This window comes from Anguilla anguilla, chromosome 9, assembly GCF_013347855.1.
Source record: "Anguilla anguilla isolate fAngAng1 chromosome 9, fAngAng1.pri, whole genome shotgun sequence".
Lineage (NCBI taxonomy): Eukaryota > Metazoa > Chordata > Actinopteri > Anguilliformes > Anguillidae > Anguilla > Anguilla anguilla.
The window spans coordinates 45,481,015-45,502,577 of record NC_049209.1 but is presented as its reverse complement, the minus strand read 5'-3'; the positions used below and the strand labels follow the sequence as shown (position 1 = coordinate 45,502,577).

Sequence of the window (21,563 nt, the reverse complement as noted above, 5' to 3'; positions counted from 1 at the left end):
CCACCCGCAACACCCCCCTATACGACTACACCATCAAGCTGCTGTTCAAACTGCACTCCTGTGAGTCCTCAACCCACCCCCCGTACGACTACACCTCCAAGCTGCTGTTGAAGCTGCACTTGACTCCCACACGTTTGCTGTTAATATTTCAGCAGCCGGGCCCCGGGCTCCATTACGGCTCCATTGCGGCTCCACTGCGGCTCCATTGCGGCTCTGTTACATCCGCGCGCTCTGTGGCTGTAATTACATTAGCAGCCCCGCGGGCAGCGCAGGTCGCGTAGACGCTGACGGAGCGCGTTTCAGGCCGATCTGCACACGGTGCCCGCGTTACGCACTACTGAAAATGTATTTTGAGCGTCTCTGGCTCATTATCTCTCCCTCCTATTGCCGGTGAGTCAATGTTTACGGTCAGCTTCTGTCGAGACGGTTGATTTAGACCCCGCCCACACACAGCCTCTCGGGAACTTCCCCATCGCGCACACTTTGGTGGAGTCATGGTTTCCTAAAGGGCGTAGGGGGAGTTTCCTCCAGCCTAGTCACGGCTGTGTCCGTGGTTCATTCTCTGCTTGTCTGTCTGTCTGTCTGTCCGTCCCACAGGCCTCCCAGCTGAAACTCTCCAGGGACACAGGGACCGCTTCCAGGAGCAGTTTAAGAAGTGCGTTCACCTGAGGGGAACACGCGGGACTGGGGGGTGGGGGTGGGGGGGTGGGGTGGGGCTTGGCGGGGGCGGAGCTTGTTTAGCTGTCAGTCACGCAGGTGGTGGCTGCACTTTGGCCGGCTCCCTCAGAAAGCACTCTGCTGCCGCCATTAATAACCGTCAGTTAAATACTGCTCTGCGGGCCTGCCCTGCCAGTAATCTCATTAATATTTCAAATTGGCACTAACAACAGGTGATGTATAACAGCCTGTGGAGACGACGGCAGTAAAACTGTCTCTCTCTCTCTCCATCTCCCTCTCCCTCCCTGTCTCTCTCTCTCTCTCTCTCTCTCCATCTCCCTCTCCCTCCCTGTCTCTCTCTCTCTCCATCTCCCTCTCTCTCCCTGTCTCTCTCTCTCTCTCTCTCTCCATCTCCCTGTCTCTCTCATCTCCCTCCCTCTCTCTCTCCATCTCCCTCTCTCTCTCTCTCTCTCTCCATCTCCCTCTCTCTTTCCCTCTCCCTTTCTCTCTCTCTCTCCCTCTCTCCCCCTCTCTCTCCCTTTCTCTCTCTCTCTCTCCCTCTCCCCTATGCTCCAGGCTGAAGTCTCTCTTCTACCGCTCCAGCAACCTGCAGTATTTCAAGAGGCTGATTCAGATCCCACAGCTGCCTGAGGTGAAGCCCTACTGTGTCTCATACCCCCCCACAAAAAACAATACATATACATATATATATAGTTACCCTGTTCCACCGAAAGGACACCTTATATGATTGAGTTGTTGACCAACAAATGGTTGACAAGAGACCAATTCGGATGCCCAGGAAACAGAGGTGAAGTTTGGTCCAATTTGTCAAGCCAATTAGAGCGGTTACCCACAGATTAAATCTGCCGTGGTCACTACAGCCTCACAGCAGGAGACGACTGGTGTTTTTAACTCTCGGGCCACCTCACCTCGCCTCCCTTCCACAGAACCCCCCGAACTTCCTGCGGGCGTCGGCCCTGTCGGAGCACATCAGCCCGGTGGTGGTCATCCCGCTGGAGAGCTCGTCCCCGGAGAGCGAGCACGTGGTGGAGACCGAGGACCTGGTGGACACTGACATCCCGGCCCACCCGGTACGGTCGCTCCCGGGGCTGATAGTCATCTGACCCTTTAGGGTCTGAGGTCACAAGTGTGTGACTGGAGTGTTCTTAACTGAAGATTCCAATGTTGATGTCACAGTCTCTACTGGTAATAGAATGCAGTGGAGTTCTAGAACACTGAGAGAACTTTGAAAAAAAGCCTTCCAAAAACCCTACTCTTCAAAGGCTTAAAGTGTTTTACATCATGGTGGCAATTGCTGGCAATTGGTTTGAAAAACATTTTTGTCAATATTCAGAACATAATTCTTCCCTCATAGGAGAGTTTTTGTTAGCGTGATAGCATGTTTTAGTTGAATATTGAAGGGATCTGCAGGAGTGTTTTCATATTTCACCAGCGTTTCGCCCTTTAGTGGTTAGATGTGTTTACGCCTCCCTGCCCGTTCCATTTTGGCGAATAAAAATCAGACTCTGATCTTCTGGGCCCCCCTGCAGAGCGTGGAGAACAGGTTCGACGACGTCTTCGGCACGTCCGCCACCTCGGACCCTTTCAACTTCAACAGCCAGAACGGCATGTGCAAGGACGACAAGTGAGCCACTGAAGCCCCCCCTCTGAGTTCGGACAGAGCGCTTATTTTGCTGCCGATTTGTTTGTTTAGAGTCACTGATTTTTTTTTCTGATAACCCCCCTTTCTTAGGGAGCGTCTGATCGAGCAGCTCACTCGGGAACTGAAGGAACTGAAGGAGGAGCTGGAGTCTTTCAGGGCAGAGGTGAGGGGGGGAGAGGTGTTGGGGGGGGCAGGGGGGGGCTTGGGGTTGACTCAGTCTCCTAGGTCCATGTGACCAGGAAGTGAATCACTTCATCCTTCCTCCACCAGTCATGTGTTTACAAAGCCCTCCAGGTTCCAAATATGCTTCCTGTACTTCCTTCAGAGAGTGCTGAGTCAGTTTGGTGTTCCTTTGAAACTGCCACCAGTAGTTTACTGAACAGGTGTCCTTCAGTTCGCATATTTTCTCTGTGTTTGAAAATGAACCCAGGCATTAGCATACTGTGTCTACACCATGCAGTTTACTTTGTGCAGCATAAGCTGTTCAGGGGAGGGGAGGGTGGGTTTTTACAGTGCTGATATTGTAATGCGCTCAATCTGTATTTGAAAATGAGAAAATCCTCAATAAATGTCAAAATAAAAAATGAAATGAGTCCGGGGGGTAATAGGGGTCGGTCAGGTGCGCAGTAGGCGGAGTCGGTAAGGACGCGTGTGGGGTTCTGACCCCGCCCCCCTCTCCCGCTCAGAGCACGCGGCTGTGCCAGGCGCTGCGGGGGCGTGTCAGCGAGCTGGAGGCGGAGCTGGCGGAGCAGAGCCACCTGAAGCAGCAGGCGCTGGGCGAGAGCGAGTTCCTGCGGGCGGAGCTGGAGGACCTGCGCCGCGTGAAGGAGGACACCGAGAAGGAGCAGCGCAGCCTGACCGAGATCGAGAGTGAGGCCCCGCCCCCTGCGCCCGCCCCCATTGGCCTGGCCCGCTGTCCTATCCGTTTCTCCGCACGTTATACGTTCAGCCAATCACAAACCCTGACCAGTGCCCCTCCCCTCATGTGGTAATGTAGGATGAATACATCGATATGGATAAGAGTGCCTGCTTAATGCCAAAATGTTATTAAATGCACGTGAACCTTCATTAAAAACATACACATAAGTGCGCGCACATGCACAAACACACACACATGCACGCAAGCTTGCACGCACACACATTCACACACGCACACACACACACAAACAAATGCATACACAGTCACACACACACACGTACACACACACACACACACACAGATCTCATCAGTGTAATACTGTCAGCGCAGTAGCCGCTGATTATCCCCGTGCTTCACGGGCTCTGAGATGGGCCTTGTGTGAAGAGGCCCTGAGATGAGGCTCGTGTGAAGAGGCCCTGACGATGAGGCCCTGATGATGAGGCCCTGACGATGAGGCCCTGACGATGAGGCCCTGACGATGAGGCTCTGATGATGAGGCTCGTGTGATGAGGCTCGTGTGAAGAGGCTCTGAGATGAGGCCCTGATGATGAGGCTCTGAGATGGGCCTTATGTGAAGAGGCTCTGAGGTGAGGCTCTCTCAGAGCCTCAGAGCTCTTCAGATCAGCAGGCGAGGCGCGGGCAGATAGATCAGCGTCTGCCAATCAGAGCCCAGCCTCAGCCGTACCCGTGAATATAGACCACAGCTCCCCGCCTTTATCGCTCGCGTTCATTAAACTGGCACTGCGGTCGTGTCTGAACTCCAGCGGACATTTTTAATATGGATCCAGCCACCTGTTCATAGACTCCCTGCCGCCAAACACTGCATGTTCTTAGACTGGAGCACAGAGGGACTCCGTAAAATGTCCGGCTGGTCGCCGTCGGTGATACGGTTATCTAACACACATGTGGGGCTCTGGCTCGTTGCCACACGCTGCCCAGCTCGACGTCAGCCTGTCACCGGGAGGGAAATGTGCAGGTTTTATGAGAATCAGATATCCAGGCTATTCTGACCTTTGCATCAGGAACAGTCGTTCTCTTTCGTCATCGCTCGCTCTGGGTTAATGGCCTTGACTGTGTGTGTGTGTGTGTGTGCGTGTGTGTGCGTATGTGTGTGCGTGTGCGGGCGTGCATGTGTGTGGAAGCATGTTTGCTCGGGCATACGTGTGTTCCTTCACATCAGAAAGTGCACTCAGAGACAGCGTAGTGTGTGTCCAATGTACTCTTACGCATTCAGAAAGAAATAAAAAGCATGTTGGTTGAGTTCACAAAAGGCCATGGATGCAGTCAAACGAAATTGAGGGGATAGCTTGTAATCATAGTTGTCCTGAGAAAAAACAGAACAATTTAGGACAAAAACCGCATAAACAGCATTGGAGTTTAAACCTAAAATTGGCGTTAGCTGTATCAGAAAGAAAGGCATTGCTGTGTAATACCGGGAGAAATTCTTGGAAGCCTTTCAATTAAATTTATAACATAGTGCGGACGGTGCAAAGCATTGTGGGCCAGCTGAGAAACACCTCACTACGGTTCTAGAGGGCAGGCTCTCTGCGGGAGGGAAAAGGCAGTGCGTTTCCATGGCAGCGGCGGTGACTGACGGGTGGGATGTGTGTGTTTGCAGGGAAAGCCCAGGCCAACGAGCAGCGCTACACCAAGCTGAAGGAGAAGTACACGGCGCTGGTGCAGAGTCACGCCGACCTGCTGAGGAAGGTGGGCGTGGCCCCCGGGCCTGTAATCCCCGCCCCAGCCGTCTAAGGGAGTCCCTAATCCCCTCCAAACCCCACCTGGGAGTAGTACACTGCCCCTGACCCCCCCCCCAAATCCCACCTCAGAATAGTACACTGCCACACCCCCCCGACCCCCCCAAATCCTGACTCAAGAGTAATAAAGCACTCCTCTATCCTCCCTAAAACATTTGTGTTTGTTTTTTATGTGTGGTGTGTGTGTGTGTGTGTGTGTGTGTGTGTGTGTGTGTTCCTATATATTGTATGTGTATGTATGTGTTCTTATGTGTTGTGTGTGTATGTGTGTGTATTTCTATGTGTGTGTGGTCTGTGTGTGTGTGTGTGTGTGTGCGTCTGTTCTTATGTGTTCTGTGTGTTGTGTGTGTGTGCGTGCGTGCGTGTGTGTGTGTGTGTTCCTGTGTGTGTGTGTGTGTGCAGAACGCGGAGGTGACTCGGCAGATGACAGTGGCGCGGGCGGCGCAGGACGAGGTGGAGAGTGTGAGGCGGGAGATGCAGGAGAAGGTGAAGGCCGCTTCAGAGGACGCCCAGAAACAGGTGAGGGACTCAACCCCTCTGTGTGTGTGTGTGTGTGTGTGTGTGTGTGTTCACTGTATGTGTGTGTGCGTGTGCGTGCGTGTGTGTGTGTGTGCATACATGCCTAAGTGCGTATTGACTCTCACATGTATGTTGACTGTGTGCTGGTCTCTGTGGTGCCTCCTCTCTCCCTGCAGGAGAAGGCTCAGACAGAGCAGCTGCAGGCCCTGCAGGGGGAGCTCCAGAGCAGCAGGGATGAGCTGGACAGGCTGAGGGACACCATGACCTCCTCACAGCAGGTGACCTCACTGGCCTGACCCCTCATACCGCAAACCTGACCCTTCCCACCACGAACCTGCCCCCCTATCAGAGTGATCAGAGCTTCACACCAAACGGGACAGGAACAGACAGCACCATGGAGGTGGAGACCCTTAAAGAAGCAACATTAACTCTGTGTCTTAGGGTCAGGCACAACAGGAAGTTGCCTGGCTCGTGGACCGAACCCGGTCGGGTTGCGGTCATGGTGCATAAACACAGCCCCTTGCCCATATGGCTGTGAGTGCGGTCGCGTGCGATAGGCTAACTCCTGCCCGCTCTCCCTCTCTTCCGCCGTCAGTCGAACGAGGAGCTCAAGTCCCGCCTCTCGGCGCTGGAGGAGGAGAGGGCGGGGCTGGCCGAGACGGTGTCGCAGAAGGAGGCGGAGCTAACGGGGCTGGGGGCGGAGCTGGAGCGAGTGCAGGGCAGCCTGGCCAGCGAGAGAGAGAGTGGGGTGAAGGTGGCCGAGTCCCTACAGAACCAGCTCAACGAGAAGGTGAAGAGAGAGTGTGCGTGTGTGTGTGTGTGTGTGCACGTGCGTACGTGTGCGTGTGTCCGTGTTGTGTATTCTTGAGAAAATTGTATTTTGAGTTTTGTATTTGTGTGTGACAGAGACAAGTTGTTTGGTGTACTGTGCATCTTGTACAGTGTCACAAACTGTAGTAGGAAATACTAGTGTTAACAAAGCTGTGATGTGTGCGTGCCTGTGTGTGTACATACGTGTGTGTGTGTGTGTGTGTGTCTGTGTGTTCATGCTTGTTTATGCGCGTGTGTGTTTCAGGAGAGCCGCGAGCAGGCCCTGGAGAGCCAGCTGGTGTCGTCGCGCTGGGCCGCCCTGCAGGGGGCGCTGGAGGAGGCGGAGCGGATCGTGCAGGACGCCCTGTCCTGCCTGGAGGACCCAGCGCACATCAGCTGCACCAGCTCAGCAGGTCAGTCACCCCCCCCAAAATCACTGAACACCACCCCCCTCCCCTCTCCTGTGCTTTGAGTGACAGTGCTGCCCCCCCCCCCCCCCCCCGTAGATTACCTGGTGGCCAGGTGTGAGTCGGCTCTGGAGTGTGTGGACAGGCTGCAGACGGCCAGGGACGGCTACCTGTCTGACAGCACAGGTCAGTATCGTTAGCGTGCGTGAGGGGGAAAATGCATTAACAGCACATTAGCACTGGGGCAACATTACCTCTTTTCACACAGGTCTAGTCTAGAAATGGAAACAGCTTGTGAGGCTGTGGTTTGAGTTAATGTCCCGTGGCTTATCTTAATACCCACCAATACACACACACGCACACACACTCACGCACACACACACCACTACACAGATGTGGAAATGCTTTTTCATCGAAACTTTTTTACTATATTTGCAGTTTTGTAAGTTAATAAGAGTCTCTTCATAATGACTGCATTAGTAGTTGTGCGTTTCGCTTTGCATTCATTCATTGCTCAGAGACATTTGTTGTTTAGTTCAGCTCCAGCGTAAAGGCTGCTGTTGTTGATAACGAAGACGCTAATCGCGGACGCTAACCGCTGCCTCTCCCCTGCAGACGTGTCAGAGATGCTGCGCTCGGTCGCCCGCTTTGCCCACCTGGTGAGCGACACCATCGTGCAGGGCAGCGCCACCACCCACATGGTGCCCGTGGACCAGGCCGAGTGTGAGTGCCCACCCCTCACACCCCCCACTCAAATACCACAAACCCCCCTCAAACACCATAAACCCCCCTACACTCTCCTCAAATACCACAAACCCCCCTCAAACACCCTAACCCCCCTACACTCTCCTCAAATACCCCAAACCCCCCTCACACACCCTAAACCCCCCTACGCTCCCCACAAATACCACAAACCCCCCTCAAACACCATAAACCCCCCTACACTCTCCTCAAATACCACAAACCCCCCTCAAACACCCTAACCCCCCTACACTCTCCTCAAATACCCCAAACCCCCCTCACACACCCTAAACCCCCCTACGCTCCCCACAAATACCACAAACCCCCCTCAAATACCATAAACTGCCTGTACACCGCCCAAAAATACCACAACCCCCCTCAAATACCCTTTTTTAAACTTTCAATTCCCATCGGGTCTGCTTTTGTAAGCGAATCGAGGTTCAGTCTTAGCTCTTCCGCAGGGTGTTGCTATTAGCGACCCAATGGCGGTAGATGCATCGCACCAGTCATGTGACCTGGTGAGATAATGGTAACACACGTGAGATAACCTGTGAGGATGTGTATCAGTGAGGGTTCGACGTCCCCGCTTTGCAGCCTAATGGCTCCAGCTGGGCAGATCTGAGCTCTTGTGTTACCGTGGGAAACCGTTTGCACCTGCCAAACGGGTGTCAGACGGCGGTGATTCATCCCTTACAAACGAGGGGATTAGTAATCCGGTCCACCAGTGGGGCTGCAGCAGCCAGGGGGGGCGGTCTGTGTCGGGACCCGGTCAGGGGAACGCAGCCAATCAGGGCTCAGAGTCAGGCAGGACTGGAGCCAAAGGGTGATCTGTGGCCAGTGTAGTAGTACAAATTGCAGGTTTATTTGTGTGTAAAGGTCATGCTTCGACCCTGTGAGCACGCGTGAAAGTTGATGTGCGTGCACGTGCGTGCGTGGTTGAGAGTGTATATGTGTGTGCTTGTGCGTGCATATATACTTATGTGTGTGTGTGTATGTATGCATATGCGTGTGTGCCTGTGTGTGTATGTATGCGTGTGTGTGTATGTGGTTGAGAGTGTGTGCCTGTGTGTGTATGTGTGTGTGTACGTATGGAGGATGGGAGCTGGCACCGTTGGCACTCACACTCTGCTGGGGGTGTGTTGGCAGCGCTGGCGGCGGATGTGAGGTCCTGTGGCGCGGAGGCCCTGGCGCTGCTGGGGCAGCTGAAGGACCAGGAGACCCTGGGGGCCGCCGACAGCGCCAAGCTGAGGGCCGCGCTGGGCTGCGTCAAGGCCACGGCCGAGGTGAGTGGACCCGCCCACGTCCGCCATGAGTGGACCCGCCCACGTCCGCCATGAGTGGACCCGCCCACGTCCGCCGTGAGTGGACCCGCCCACGTCCGCTGTGAGTGGACCCGCCCACGTCCGCCATGCGGCCACTAGAGCCGGTCACATGGGTCAGTGTGGTTCTGAAATGTGACCACTGGAGTCGTGCAGGTGTTGGGTCATATGGGTCAGTGTGGTTCTGAAATGTGACCACTGGGATTGTGCAGGGGTTTGGTCATATGGGTCAGTGTGGTTCTGAAATGTGACCACTGGAGTCGTGCAGGTGTTGGGTCATATGGGTCAGTGTGGTTCTGAAATGTGACCACTGGAGTCGTGCAGGTGTTGGGTCATATGGGTCAGTGTGGTTCTGAAACATGTGACCACTGGGATTGTGCAGGTGTTGGGTCATATGGGTCAGTGTGGTTCTGAAATGTGACCACTGGGATTGTGCAGGTATTGGGTCATATGGGTCAGTGTGGTTCTGAAATGGGACCACTGGGATCGTGTAGGTGTTGGGTCATATGGGTCAGTGTGGTTCTGAAACATGTGACCACTGGGATCGTGTAGGTGTTGGGTCATATGGGTCAGTGTGGTTCTGAAACAGTACTTTGGATACTGGCTCCGCTGCATTGTTCTGAATTCTGCATGAATACAGTCAGTGTGGGTGGTGGAATAAAAGTGGGCTAATATCCTCTACTACACCACAGCAGTTTCTACTGAAAGCAGCCAAAATGGACATGTTGGTGTTTCTCACCAGGAACACTGAGTATCTCAAAGAACAAGTCAAAGAACAAAGAATTACTTTGTTTTTCAACTTAAGTTAGTCTTGTTTTTTTGCTAATTTTGATTTTATTTTCTGAAATAAATGGCAGTATTTATCCCAGTAACTAGCCATGGGGTGTATTTCTATTAAGGCTAAGATTTATGAACTTCACTTAAAACAAATACTTATGTAACTGCACTCTGATAGGAATCGATATCTACAGCATGCTTTGGAGGAGGGGATGGGCTTTTCATTGGAGGTTGCTTTCAGAACTGCAGTGTGAACATGATAGGGCATTTCAGGTTGTGTAGAACAAGGATTAAAGGGGGAAAAGATCAAAAAAGAAAAAGTGATGGTAGAAGTATTTCTTGGCTTTATTATTTCAGCGCCTTAACTTTGGAAAGGAAAGCCTGGCTCTACAGACTGGTGTCAGACAGTCCTACAGACAGGGACTCATATCTTCCTTTATTCCTTTAAACCATAAAGAAAAGCTGAAATATATTGCAGCAGGGACCCTTTTTCTGAGGAGATGAGACCTGTAAGATGTTTGCGTGAGTGTTTGTCTGTTTTGAGCGCTGCGCAGATATCCAGCGTTATGCCAACAGGTGCTTAACAATGAGCAGATGATAATTCCTGACTCGTCGTTGAAAAGTTGTTGCCTGTTTCTTTGTACTTGAGCAAGGGGTAGTGGAGCGCCCATGCTTTGCTCTGTGTCAGCAGTGTGTGTTTGGGTACTGACCATGCTCTGCAGTTTTGTTCTGTCAATAATGTGTGTGAGGCACTGAACATGCTTTGCAGTTTGGGTTTGTGTCAGTAGTGTGTGTTAGGCACTGACCATGCTTCGCGGCTTTCTTCTGTGTCAGTAGTGGGAGAGGCACTGACCATGCTTCTTGACTTTGTTCTTCGTCAGTATTGTGTGTTAGGCACTGACCATACTTTAAGGTTTTGTCCCATGTCAGTAGTGTTTTAGGCACTGACCTCTCTCCTCTCCCGTGTCTGTGCAGAAACTGCGGCCGCGCGGTCTGGAGCTGCAGCAGGGGGAGCTGGGAGATCTGGTGGAGCAGGAGATGGCCGCCACCTCCGCCGCGGTGGAGTCCGCCTCCGCTCGCATTGAGGTAGAGTGAGTGTGAGTGTGAGTGTGAGTGTGAGTGTGAGTGTGAGTGTGAGTGTGAGTGTCTGTGTGTGTGTGTGTGAGCGTGTGTGAGTGCGTGCGTGTGTGTGTGAGTGTGAGTGAGTGTGTGAGTGTGAGTGTGAGTGTGAGTGTGTGTGTGTGAGTGTGAGTGAGTGTGTGAGTGTGAGTGTGTGTGTGTGTGCCTAAGTGAGCCTGTGTTCCATTGGATAGGCAGTGGAGTATAAGAGGGAAGGCAGTTGCAGAGCTCGTTGGATTACTGGGCATATTTTAGCTCTTTTAATGGCACTTGCTTGTGTGATTATGGAGATTTATGTTCCTCTGGAAGAGCCTCCCCCCCGTGAAGGAGAGCCGCACAGTCCCCATTCATCAGGGCAGTCTTTACAGGGGAAGCAGCTCCGAAACGCTGACACGGTGAGGGCAGGTCTCCCTGTCCCAGAACAGGAAGAACCCCCGCCCCACAGCCAGCACTTCCTCTCTCTCCCTCGCTCTCTCAACAGGAAATGCTGAGCAAGTCCCGAGCTGTCGACACAGGGGTGAAGATGGAGGTCAACGAAAGGTCCGTTAAAAAAAAAAAAAAAAAAAAAAAATCATCATCCCCCCCAACCCATCCCTCCGCCCCCCTTCCTGCTGACTCCCGCCGTCTGTCCACATTTCGGTTTCCTCCGTCTATCACCCCCCCCCTCCCCCCCCCCGTTCGGAAACGGTGCGCTAACAACTCCACCGGAGAGCGCCGAGATAACTGCATCTCTGGTGTCGTTTATTTTGCAATAAACGTGCGCTCAATGCTATAAACATTTAAACTTTCCTCAGTGACAAAAGTGCTTACCTTGTGTTTATCAAAGTTTTTTATGCTGACACATCTCAGCTGCCAGTTACCGTGGCTAGTGATGCGGTGTGTGTGTGTAATTTCACCTTCCACTTAAATGGCGCCGACGCTAAGCTTAGGCCTCATGAAGCCTGGGACTGGAGTTAAAGCCGTGGCCTGGGGAGACTCACCTCCCTCTGGGTCTGCTTTCAGGATCCTGGCCTCCTGCACGGACCTCATGCAGGCCATCAAAGTGCTGGTGCTGTCGTCTAAGGACCTGCAGCGGGACATTGTGGAGAGCGGAAGGGTGAGTCACGACTTCTGCAGCAGGGCTGTGGGTGAAAAGGGAGTCAGTCTGTTGGGATCAGACTGGGTCGTGGGAGCCGGGTTTTGGGGTCTTATGGTGGTTTAATGGGGATTTTTAAGGGCTTGAGAGTGAAGTGGGTAGGTTAACAGACCTCAGTACCCCTCTATTCTGACCACCGCCTTCTTCCTTTGGCCACCAGGGGGCAGCGTCGATGAAGGAGTTCTACGCCAAGAACTCGCGCTGGACAGAGGGACTGATCTCGGCCTCCAAGGCAGTGGGGTGGGGGGCCACCATGCTGGTGTAAGTCCCCTAGCCTCCAGGTCCCAGTGCCTTTACACCCACAGGTCACATGACCTCCTCCATTTCACCCTTACTCACGAGCTCAGTCACAGTGCCTGCCCAGGACCAGTCCATGCAAATCCACGAGCACCAGTATCCTCCCAGGCCCAACATACCCAATTAGCAGATACGGGTCTACTGAAGCGTGGATCCATAGTCTCCATTAACGGTGCGTCTTACCCGGTGCGTCGCGCGGTGTCAGGAAAGCGTTAAAAGCCCGGCGAAGCCTCTGCTCGGGCCCGGTGGGCGTGGCTCTCCCGGGTCCAGAGCTTATCGGGCTCCGTTTCCAGGGAAACCCCCGTGGGAGCGCCGGTCCGGGTTACGGCCTTATCGGGGGCCGAGAGCGTCCGCCGTCCCGCCCGCATCCCCAGGGGCCCGGGGCCAAGCCCGACCGCCAGCGGCCCCCAATTATTTATAAACCCGTATCTTTTAACTGCGGGGGTAGTTTGGCGGTACGTGACCTCCGCGGGCGATAAGTCTTCCGGCCTGTAACGACTCCGTTAGCGAGCCGCGTCAGGGGGGCCAGGCGGAGCGCGCGGGCGTCTCTGTGCGGTTTCATTAGCTGTCGGCTAATAGAAGTTTGATTGGTCAAGGGAATTACCCGAAAGTGTAGGAAGCGGGACAGCTGTAATGACACGTGACGGGACGCCTGTCGTCCCAACCTCTTGGGAGTCCTCTTTTCATCTTATTTTTATTCTCGAATGTCGTTGAAAGGTGAACAGAAACCCTGGTTTTAAGGTGCCCTTAAAAACCACCCACATAGTGATATGATGTCACTTCCTTTTCTTATACAAGCAATGTGCTTTTCCTGCTCGCTTGATGTCACTTGCAGTGTTAGCATACTGACACTTCTTACAGATTGGCTTGCTTGTACATTAATATACATATCTCACTGGTTTGTGCATTATATTCCCTATAACAGAAGTGGTTTGTCACTGGGTATGTGCTACCGTGAGCACCCAGTAGTATGTGCCCTTAAAATGTCATTTTGAAAGCGCTGCGTTCTACGCTGATCAATACTCAATCTGCTAAGTAGCCCACATTTCTGTGACCTTGCCTATCGCAGCAAAAAACAATCCCTGAGAATCTTACAATTGATCCTTAGAATGTCATTGGGAGGTTGTGCATGTGGTTGGATTGGGAACCTTCACCTGTTCCAGGACATGTTGCTGTGGGTGTGTTGCTATGACTCAGCGGTCATTGTGAGTGGTGAGTGGTCAGGCTGTTTGACCGCTCTGTGAGTGACCGTGTCCGGTCCTGGCAGGGACGCGGCCGACCTGGTGGTGCAGGGCGAGGGGAAGTTTGAGGAGCTGATGGTGTGCTCCCACGAGATCGCAGCCAGCACCGCACAGCTGGTGGCCGCCTCCAAGGTAAACTACGTGCGCACACACACACACGGACAGACACATGCATACACACACACAAACACGCGGCACGTGCACAAGCACTCAAAAGTGCACGCATGCTTAGAATCACGTCATACACCATCTCTGGTGAGATCGTAATTGGTGTAATTGTCATTTCATAAAATGTGCACTCTGTATGTAACCATACCAGCAATTTCAGTTATAACATCCGAGAGGACACTAGCAAGACCTGCAGTAATCACAAGCAAGACCACTGAGCTCGATAGCCCGTCTTAGTGTCAGAGTTCTGAGGCACAGGTACAGGTCTGTGTTTGAAACACAGCCAGCCAGTCTTTCTAACTGGCGTGAAACCGGCACCAGCTCGCTGTCAAGGATAAACAAAGGGCAGAGTGCTGTGAGAACAAAGTGAGAACAGTGACACCTTGTGGCGGAAGAGCGGAACTGCCGGCAGCTGTAAGGTAAGCGCATGTTGTGGGTTGTGGCGTGGGGTTTTAACCAGGACTCTCGTGCCCCCTCCTCCAGGTGAAAGCGGACAAGGACAGCTCCAACCTGGCCCGCCTGCAGCAGGCGTCCCGGGGCGTCACCCAGGCCACCGCAGGGGTCGTGGCCTCCACCAAATCCGGCAAGTCCCAGATCGAGGATAAAGGTCAGTGCCTTCCCTCTACCTTTGTGTGCGACCGGCCTATTTCCATGTTAAAGGCACAACAGTACATGCCAGGGTGGCTATTGGGGAGTGAAGTTGAGTAGTAGCGCCTGATTGGACGTCACACGGTTCAGTCACTTTGAGCGTCCAATGGGGTCGTTGCTGGAAGCTCATTCCCCCCCCCCCCCAGCGCACACAAAGCACCCTGCTGGACGCAGTCCTCCCTGCAGTTACAGGGAGAGCATTTTAAACAACCGCTCTCACCAAGACCCAGCGGCCAGAATTACACCGGGGGGGGTTGGGAGCAGGTTTGGGGGAGGAGGGCGGTTTGGTCATGCCCCCCCCTCCCGAGGGCACCTCTGTGCCAGGCCGCGGGGGGACGCGGGTCACAGGAGAGCGGGCAGCCGGCCGAGCCTCTAATGGCGGTATTTTTTTCTTTTTCCCGTGGAATGCGAGCGGCCGCCGTCCCGCCAGCGTGTCCTTTCATGGCGAGAGGGCTGCCTGTTTATTTATTGATGTTAGCGTGTGAGCGCAGCGCTACGCTGTTCGAGTGCCACACGGTCCGCTTGCCTCAGCCCTGTGGAATGCCGCTTATTTTCCCCCTCCTTTTACTTTTATTTTTTTTTATTTCTTTTTTTGCCTCCTTTTCTATGCCCTAAAAGGCCCGCTTTACATATTTTCAGCTGAATAAAGTGTCGCTCTGTGGTTTTTCTTAGTGTCGGACACGCCTCTGTAATTTTATGTCATGCCACGGACACGGTCATACTTTATCGCTCTGTGATTGGTCAGTTTATAAAGGTGAACAAGCGGCCAGGGGTTTGGCGTCTTGTGAGACGGCCACAGAGACAGCAGAACCCTTCCCTGCAGGCCTTCACTAACGTATAAATGCAAAACTTTATGCGAAAGTTTCGTGCAACCAGGTATGGATTAGCCTTGTGTAGCGATCTCTGTTCAGCTGCGGATAGGATGGGTCTGGAAGCTGTTTTATGATGCGTTTCATGAGACTCATGGCTTTTGACTGTGTCCCCTGTTAGACACCATGGACTTCTCCAGCAAGACCCTCACGCAGATCAAGAGGCAGGAAATGGACTCGCAGGTGAGGGCCGACGCCCACCCGCCTCTGAGTTTGTTGCCGTGGGCGATGGTGCGAGGACAATCTCATGTGCCCTCACCAGGCCGTCTGTGTCTCAGTTAGCCTGAAATGAACAGGTTTACCTTTACTTTCAGGTTTACCTCATTCATTTAATGGAAGCTTCATTCTGAGCATTAAAAATGTGCTTCAGGATCAAAGGTTTTCTTCATTTGTGTTTTGTGTGAGGCCAACACACAACACACACATAATATATAATTTTAATAATTGTGCTGATCTAACTGTGCATGCGTGCTTAACACAAATACGTGTGTGTGCGCGTGTGTGCGTGTCCTAGGTGCGCGTGCTGGAGCTGGAGACTTCGCTGCAGAAGGAGAGGGAGCGTCTGGGGGAGCTGAGGAAGAAGCACTACGAGCTGGCCGGGGTGGCCGAGGGCTGGGGGGAGGAAGAGGGTGAGTCAATCACCGAGGCCCCGCCCCCTGTGCTGCTTACTGCTCCGCCCCCCTGCACCACCCAAACGCGGAACACCAGGCTCACACTAGTCTCACATCCCCTGCCTCCCTTTCTCTCTAGAGCCATCAGCAAAGGGGAAGTCAGTTTTTTCTGTTTTACCTCAGTCCGGCTCTCACAGGTTTTAGCTAGCGTTGCGCTATATGCCTGTGGTAGGGCTTGCTTACATCACTCCAGCCATAAGCCCCACCTTTACGAGATTAGAATTGACATGTAATCATTGGTTTATTGGCAAAGCACGTCCCTGGAACTTGTGTGGACTTGCTTCACGTCAGCGTGGCCCTGATCAGGCTCATGGTACGTTAAGGCTGTGTTCCTGACAGGTAGGGCTTGGCTGACACGAACTCACCTGCTGTCGGTCTGCTGTCCTGGGGGATTAATGATGTCAGATCGGGGCTTTGCAGACTGATGTCAGTGACACGGGCGATGCCAGCCTGTGAATGATTCGTTTACTTTTTCGAATTTAATTTGTAACGCTTTTCAGTCTCCTCAGCTTTCACCTGATGACCCGTCCTTTATTTCAGACTGCCTGACTAAGTGCACTTGCGATGAATCGATTCGTTTAGTGCCGTACAGCGTGAGCGTTTTTTGTCCGAGACAAAGTGCCCATTGGCTGAAACCGGAGCGGCCGTCCTACGCTACCGCCCACTGTCTCTCCTCACGCCGGTTCTCAACACTGAGCTCACAGACAGGGGTTGCGCGCACTAAAAGGATTTCCAGACCGCGTTTTCCCCCACGCGCCCGTCTAGATGCTTTTTTTTTCCTATTAATACGCACCGTGACTCTTTGGCATTTCTGCTTTCTGTGGGAGGCGCTGAAATGCAGAGCGGAGAGAGGGACTTCTACAGCGCCGGGCTCTGCGCTAGCGAACCGCGCGGTAGAGTGCTAAACGCTAATGGTTGTGCAGCTTTCATGCTCACCGCATGCCTATTCGACCAATCAAATCAATGCGTCTTTATTTGTGAGCGGTGCCATTTGCAATTAGGTTGTCTCACCGCACCCTCACCATGGACATTTTTGGGAGGGAGTCAAAAATAAAAACTAAAAACAATTGAGGAAGTCTGTGGGGGAAAAACTGTTCCCCTAGTCCCCTTACAAGATGATCAAGATGACCTCCTGGGTAAATGGAGATGAGAAAAATAGAACCCAGCAATGCTTGTGTTAATATTATTTCAGTGCTTTTCACATCCGTAAACACAAATATGTGGTTTTACAGAGATGTGAGTGAGTGAGTGAGTGGGAGAGGGAGAGGGAAGGAAGGAAGGAGGGGGAGAGAGAGGGAGGGAGGGAGGGAGGGAGGGAGGGAGGGAGGGAGGGAGGGAAGGTATTACACATGGCACTGTTGTGTAAGTGTATGACACGCTGTGTTCTCTCTCTCTCTCTCTCTCTCTCTCAGGCTCAGGCTGAGGCCCACGCCAGCCCCTCCCTCACATCCGCCATCCTCAGACCAACACTCTTCTTCCACTACCTGCAACATTCTACAGTTTTTACACTCTTCCCTTTTCCCCGGCTTCTGCCCAGTATTTTCCCTCGTTTTAATCAACTTCCAAGCCAAATAAAAAGGTGCTCTTTTTTTAAAATAAAGCTCCAACCCCCCCCCCCCACTCCCCCCTCCCCTCATCCTGCCACTCTGGCTTGTAGAAGCTTCCACGTCTGGAGGAATGACCGGTGAGCGCGGAGCCGGGGGCGGAAGGGAAGTCACAGCGCCAGGAACGGACTGCCTCTAGCCCCACCCGCTGGACGTTCGGCGAACTGCATCCTTACCGTGGCACCACCTTTCTATTATTTATTGGGTTTCGTCTTTCCCTTCTTCCACTCTGCGGAGCGCCCGTTACGCCCCTGAGGACTCTTCCCCCTCACAGCCAGCGAAGACTGAGCGACTGCGTGCCGTTCGGTCCCTCCCGTGCAAAACACTACGGCCTCAACTTCCCAGGATGCAGCGCTGCCCCCTCACCAGCCAGTGTGGTGCTAGGAGGAAACCCCACCCCCCACCTTCCCCGGCGGTGTCCTCTTCCTTCATGCTCCTCCCCCTTTCCCTGGATTCAAAGTAGCTCAGAATATTCCCCCCGCCAAACTCTCACACAGAGCACAAGACTCTTTGTTTTTTTTCAGCCGGTTGACCTGTGACCTCCTGTCTCACGCTTTTCTTAACCCAGACTGCCCCCCCCCGCCTACAACAGACTGCCCCCTGCTGGTCAGTCTTCACACGGACATACGGGAGGTTTATATTTCCCTTTTCTTTTTTTACACTCATATTGCACACTTCATCGTGGCTTGTGTAGTGATCACAACGCAAAACTGTGAGGTGGCGCTCATTCACTGTGTTGTGAAGGGGGGGGGTGGTGGTTACAGACCGTTAAAGAGAATAGAGGCGTGGTCACACGACCCCCCCCCCCTCCCCCTCCGAGTCGTCCTTGCGTGTTCCTTGGCGTGTCACACGTGTGCTTTGAATAGACGACCTGTCAGTAGTCAGCAGGTGATAACTACTCACATACTGTGTCACATGACCCCAGTGCCCCACCGTACAACCGCTGGGGCTCATGGAACGGAATCCGCAATATGAATTCATATATCAGACAGAGACTGAGATGAGACTGACTGTTGTGGGATCATCCAATGGCCGCGAGACTGTGGATGAGGAACCCGGAAGCCGAAGGTGATTGGTCGGTCGCCAGACTGGGAGTCCCTGTATAGGCAGATTAAAGACGGCACCCTACTTGGGCGCCATTTTAATTTTTAGCATGGCGAGTGTTTGTAGCTCCTCAGGCCAGTCCTGCGGTTGCGCTGGTGAAGCTTTCAAACTGCCGCCGAGACAAAGCACACAAGAAAACCCTGGGGTTTCACACAAAATGGCTGCAAGTACCTGCGCGTTACAGTGTTTCATTTTGTTTAAAAATGATTTTATTTGTGTTGACTCTTTTCCACACACGGTTTTCTTCACTTTCATTATTTATGGATTTTTCATGAATGACCTTCTGGTGCTGACTGGCTGTGGCAGCAGCAGAAGCTCAGAGGTGTCACTGACTGTGCGGTTATTGAATTAATTAACAGTACCTTAGTTACAAGCTGCTTCACATATTGTTAAACGTATGTGTCAATCTATCTGACCAGCAGGCCGTACACTAAACCTACTGTGAGAGTTCCAGCCCGGATTTTCCCAGAATGAGGTTGTTTTTAAACTCTATTACCAGGCTCACACGGTTACAATAGTGTCTGACTGGCAGGCTATTTACTGTATCTGATTACTACACTCATAACTGCATAGCTGAAGTTAATTAGCTATCGAAACTTTAAATATAAATATATATATGTATAATGTTTTACAATATGAAAAGTCTATTATCCGGCATTATGTTTTTACTCTTCAGAAGTTAGCTCACCTTTGCTGAGTAGTGTACTGCAGGTGCACTAGCGACCGTTAGCTGTTCTCTCAGATTTTGACCCTTGTGCCTGAAACTCAACTTCACCCGGCTTCTGACTGTCTTCCTGTGAAGTGTAGTTCTCTCAAAAAAATGGAAAGGAACATTTTCTGTCAAATATAAATGGTGAACAATCAAATAGACTGAAGGCTTAAAATTGTAATTAAGTTAATATTTTGTCTGCGGAAATATTTATTCAGAGGCAATATTCAGAATACTAAAGAATTTCAAGTACCGTATATGCATTCACAGTGTATAAAGCCTGTAAGTATATGTAGCCTGTATCTGAATTGGCAGTTGACGACAGTCTCCGTGTATAAGCAGATGGGCGGTTGTATTGGCATGTTTGTGATCCTTCCTGTTAGGTGTGGGCTGGCAGGAACTGAAACGGGTGGAGAGACGGCAGCACGTTTCATATCCTGCGAATATCAGACGGGTCGAAGCCCATGTTGGGTCTTGTCTTCGTATATCAGTGGAAAGCAGGAGCTCGACATTAGCAGACGCATCGCTGAGCGTACTGTGCCAGACCCGAGGGTCTGGGGTTGCTCTGTTTGCCTTTTAGAAGTATAAACTTTTATTAGCTGCTATCATCATTTGAAATGTTTCTTGTTTTAGTCTACCGTTTTTGCTTTATCATTTGGATACTAGTAGCTTGAATAGCTATTCAGTTTTAGTTATTTCTATACGTGTCATATACAGCTCAGTGTAAGCGTTGTAAATGTTCAGTATTACGTTAATGCTCGTTGTTGATCTGTGTCTGTCCCTGTTTCCACACGCGACCCCTCGTACCCCTGCCCGTTTTACCGGGCGCCATTTTGAACGCTTCACTAGTGTGGTAACGTTTCTTGGCCTGTCTCGCTGCATTCACGCCTGCATATGAAAGTCAGATGCTTTGAGGAGAGAGAGAGAGAGAAAAATAATACTGTTTTAAGCTTTTGGAAAGTCGGAACTCTTCCTGTACGGGCACTCTTAACCGGACCACCGGAAGCCGACGGTCGCGACTGTTAAAATGTGAAGAGCGTGTGGTGTTGGGCGTTTCGGGAATTCACAGCTCTGTTGGACACCCTTTACAAAACAAGCCCCGTTGGGGGTCAGTTGTATAATAACATGCAGTTGTTGCATTTGAGGCATTTTTTTTTCTACTACCAAACTTGTATCAGCCAACCAGCCGACCAAATTGGCGGGCCAGTAAAATGCGATGGGAGAAGCCGGTGCCTTGATCGTGATTGGGCGGCGGTGCTGGTGCTGGCTGAGAAGCCGGTGCCTTGATCGTGATTGGGCGGTGGTGCTGGTGCTGGCTGAGAAGCTGAAAAAAACGTCATGTTCGGGGCGTGGAGCGATTCAGGTTTTTTTTTCTTCTTATTTTTATAACCTGGTATAAAGATGAGCTTGAATTCAAGGCCTGGGATGTTGTCCTTTGTTGGGATCCCCTGTGTGGACAGAACACGGCGGGGTCCTGGCATGAAGAGGGGTGCAGATTTTTTTAAGGAAGCGGATCACCTCGCCATGCTTTTGTATGAATTTTATTGCACACGTCCCCGCAGACGGACGGATGGTTTCGTGCCGGCAGCCAGTGACTGGTCCACTCCGTCAGCACAAACACACGGCGGGGTCCAATGGCCTTCGTAGGGAGGACACGGGAGGCGGGGCTTAGGCCTAGCCTGTGACACGGAAGCACGTGGAAAAAAGCACCAACCGCCCAAAGTCTGGAGGCCTTCCCATCGGATCAGTTCAGTAGACTGGTGTACCACAGTCATCGACTCTCTGAGAACACAAAACAAAGCACCACCAGTACCTTTCTCTCTGTCACTCGGACATTGGACCTGATGCAGTTCTCTCTCTTGCAAGGAGTGCGGCCTTCTCTTGATTGGTTTAGCTGGTCCATGTGACTTGTCTGGGGCAGTTGTAGATAAGCATGCGATTGATGCAGACTGAAAAGCAACACAACCATGAGTTTTTGGACTGGATAAGTGGTTCCAGTAGGCTTTTCTGTGTGTATTATTTTTTGTGTGAGTGAGAGAGACAGTGAGTGTGTGTCAGTCAGTGTGTGTGTGTGCGTGCGTGCGTGCGTATGGATAGTGTGCTTGGTGGTTGGTTCGTGCGGAGAGTCTGTAGCAGTGTGTGTCTGTGTGTGTGTGTTAGTGAGAATGTGTGTGTGTGCGTATGGATAGTGTGCTTGGTGGTTGGTTCGTGCGGAGAGTCTGTAGCAGCGTGTGTGTGTGTGTTAGTGAGAATGTGTGTGCGTGCGTATGGATAGTGCTCTTGGTGGTTGGTTCGTGCGGAGAGTCTAGCAGTGTGTGTTTGTGTGTGTGTGTGTGTGTATGGATAGTGCGCTTGGTGGTTGGTTCGTGCGGAGAGTCTGTAGCAGTGTGTGTGTGTGTGTTTGTGCGTGTGTGTGTGTGTGTGTGTAT

General features: G+C 52.2%; 1 protein-coding gene across 2 annotated transcripts in view; it reads left to right on the top strand.

Moving 5' to 3' along the window:
- The window catches only part of LOC118235550 (huntingtin-interacting protein 1-like), a 51,333-nt gene extending 30,418 nt beyond the window's left edge, over nucleotides 1-20,915 (top strand). For both annotated transcript variants that reach the window (XM_035432997.1, XM_035432998.1), the window contains exons 9-31: nucleotides 598-655; nucleotides 1,234-1,309; nucleotides 1,605-1,748; nucleotides 2,208-2,302; nucleotides 2,411-2,483; nucleotides 3,007-3,190; nucleotides 4,858-4,946; nucleotides 5,399-5,515; nucleotides 5,692-5,793; nucleotides 6,111-6,305; nucleotides 6,591-6,738; nucleotides 6,832-6,918; nucleotides 7,348-7,455; nucleotides 8,620-8,756; nucleotides 10,545-10,655; nucleotides 11,170-11,228; nucleotides 11,691-11,784; nucleotides 11,984-12,084; nucleotides 13,388-13,493; nucleotides 14,013-14,136; nucleotides 15,168-15,229; nucleotides 15,561-15,675; nucleotides 17,130-20,915. In XM_035432997.1, the coding sequence (XP_035288888.1) occupies nucleotides 598-655; nucleotides 1,234-1,309; nucleotides 1,605-1,748; nucleotides 2,208-2,302; nucleotides 2,411-2,483; nucleotides 3,007-3,190; nucleotides 4,858-4,946; nucleotides 5,399-5,515; nucleotides 5,692-5,793; nucleotides 6,111-6,305; nucleotides 6,591-6,738; nucleotides 6,832-6,918; nucleotides 7,348-7,455; nucleotides 8,620-8,756; nucleotides 10,545-10,655; nucleotides 11,170-11,228; nucleotides 11,691-11,784; nucleotides 11,984-12,084; nucleotides 13,388-13,493; nucleotides 14,013-14,136; nucleotides 15,168-15,229; nucleotides 15,561-15,675; nucleotides 17,130-17,140 (2,396 nt within the window). In that variant the 3' untranslated portion in view covers nucleotides 17,141-20,915. The remainder of the gene's footprint in view (nucleotides 1-597; nucleotides 656-1,233; nucleotides 1,310-1,604; nucleotides 1,749-2,207; nucleotides 2,303-2,410; nucleotides 2,484-3,006; nucleotides 3,191-4,857; nucleotides 4,947-5,398; nucleotides 5,516-5,691; nucleotides 5,794-6,110; nucleotides 6,306-6,590; nucleotides 6,739-6,831; nucleotides 6,919-7,347; nucleotides 7,456-8,619; nucleotides 8,757-10,544; nucleotides 10,656-11,169; nucleotides 11,229-11,690; nucleotides 11,785-11,983; nucleotides 12,085-13,387; nucleotides 13,494-14,012; nucleotides 14,137-15,167; nucleotides 15,230-15,560; nucleotides 15,676-17,129) is intronic.
- Nucleotides 20,916-21,563: the final 648 nt, after the last annotated feature.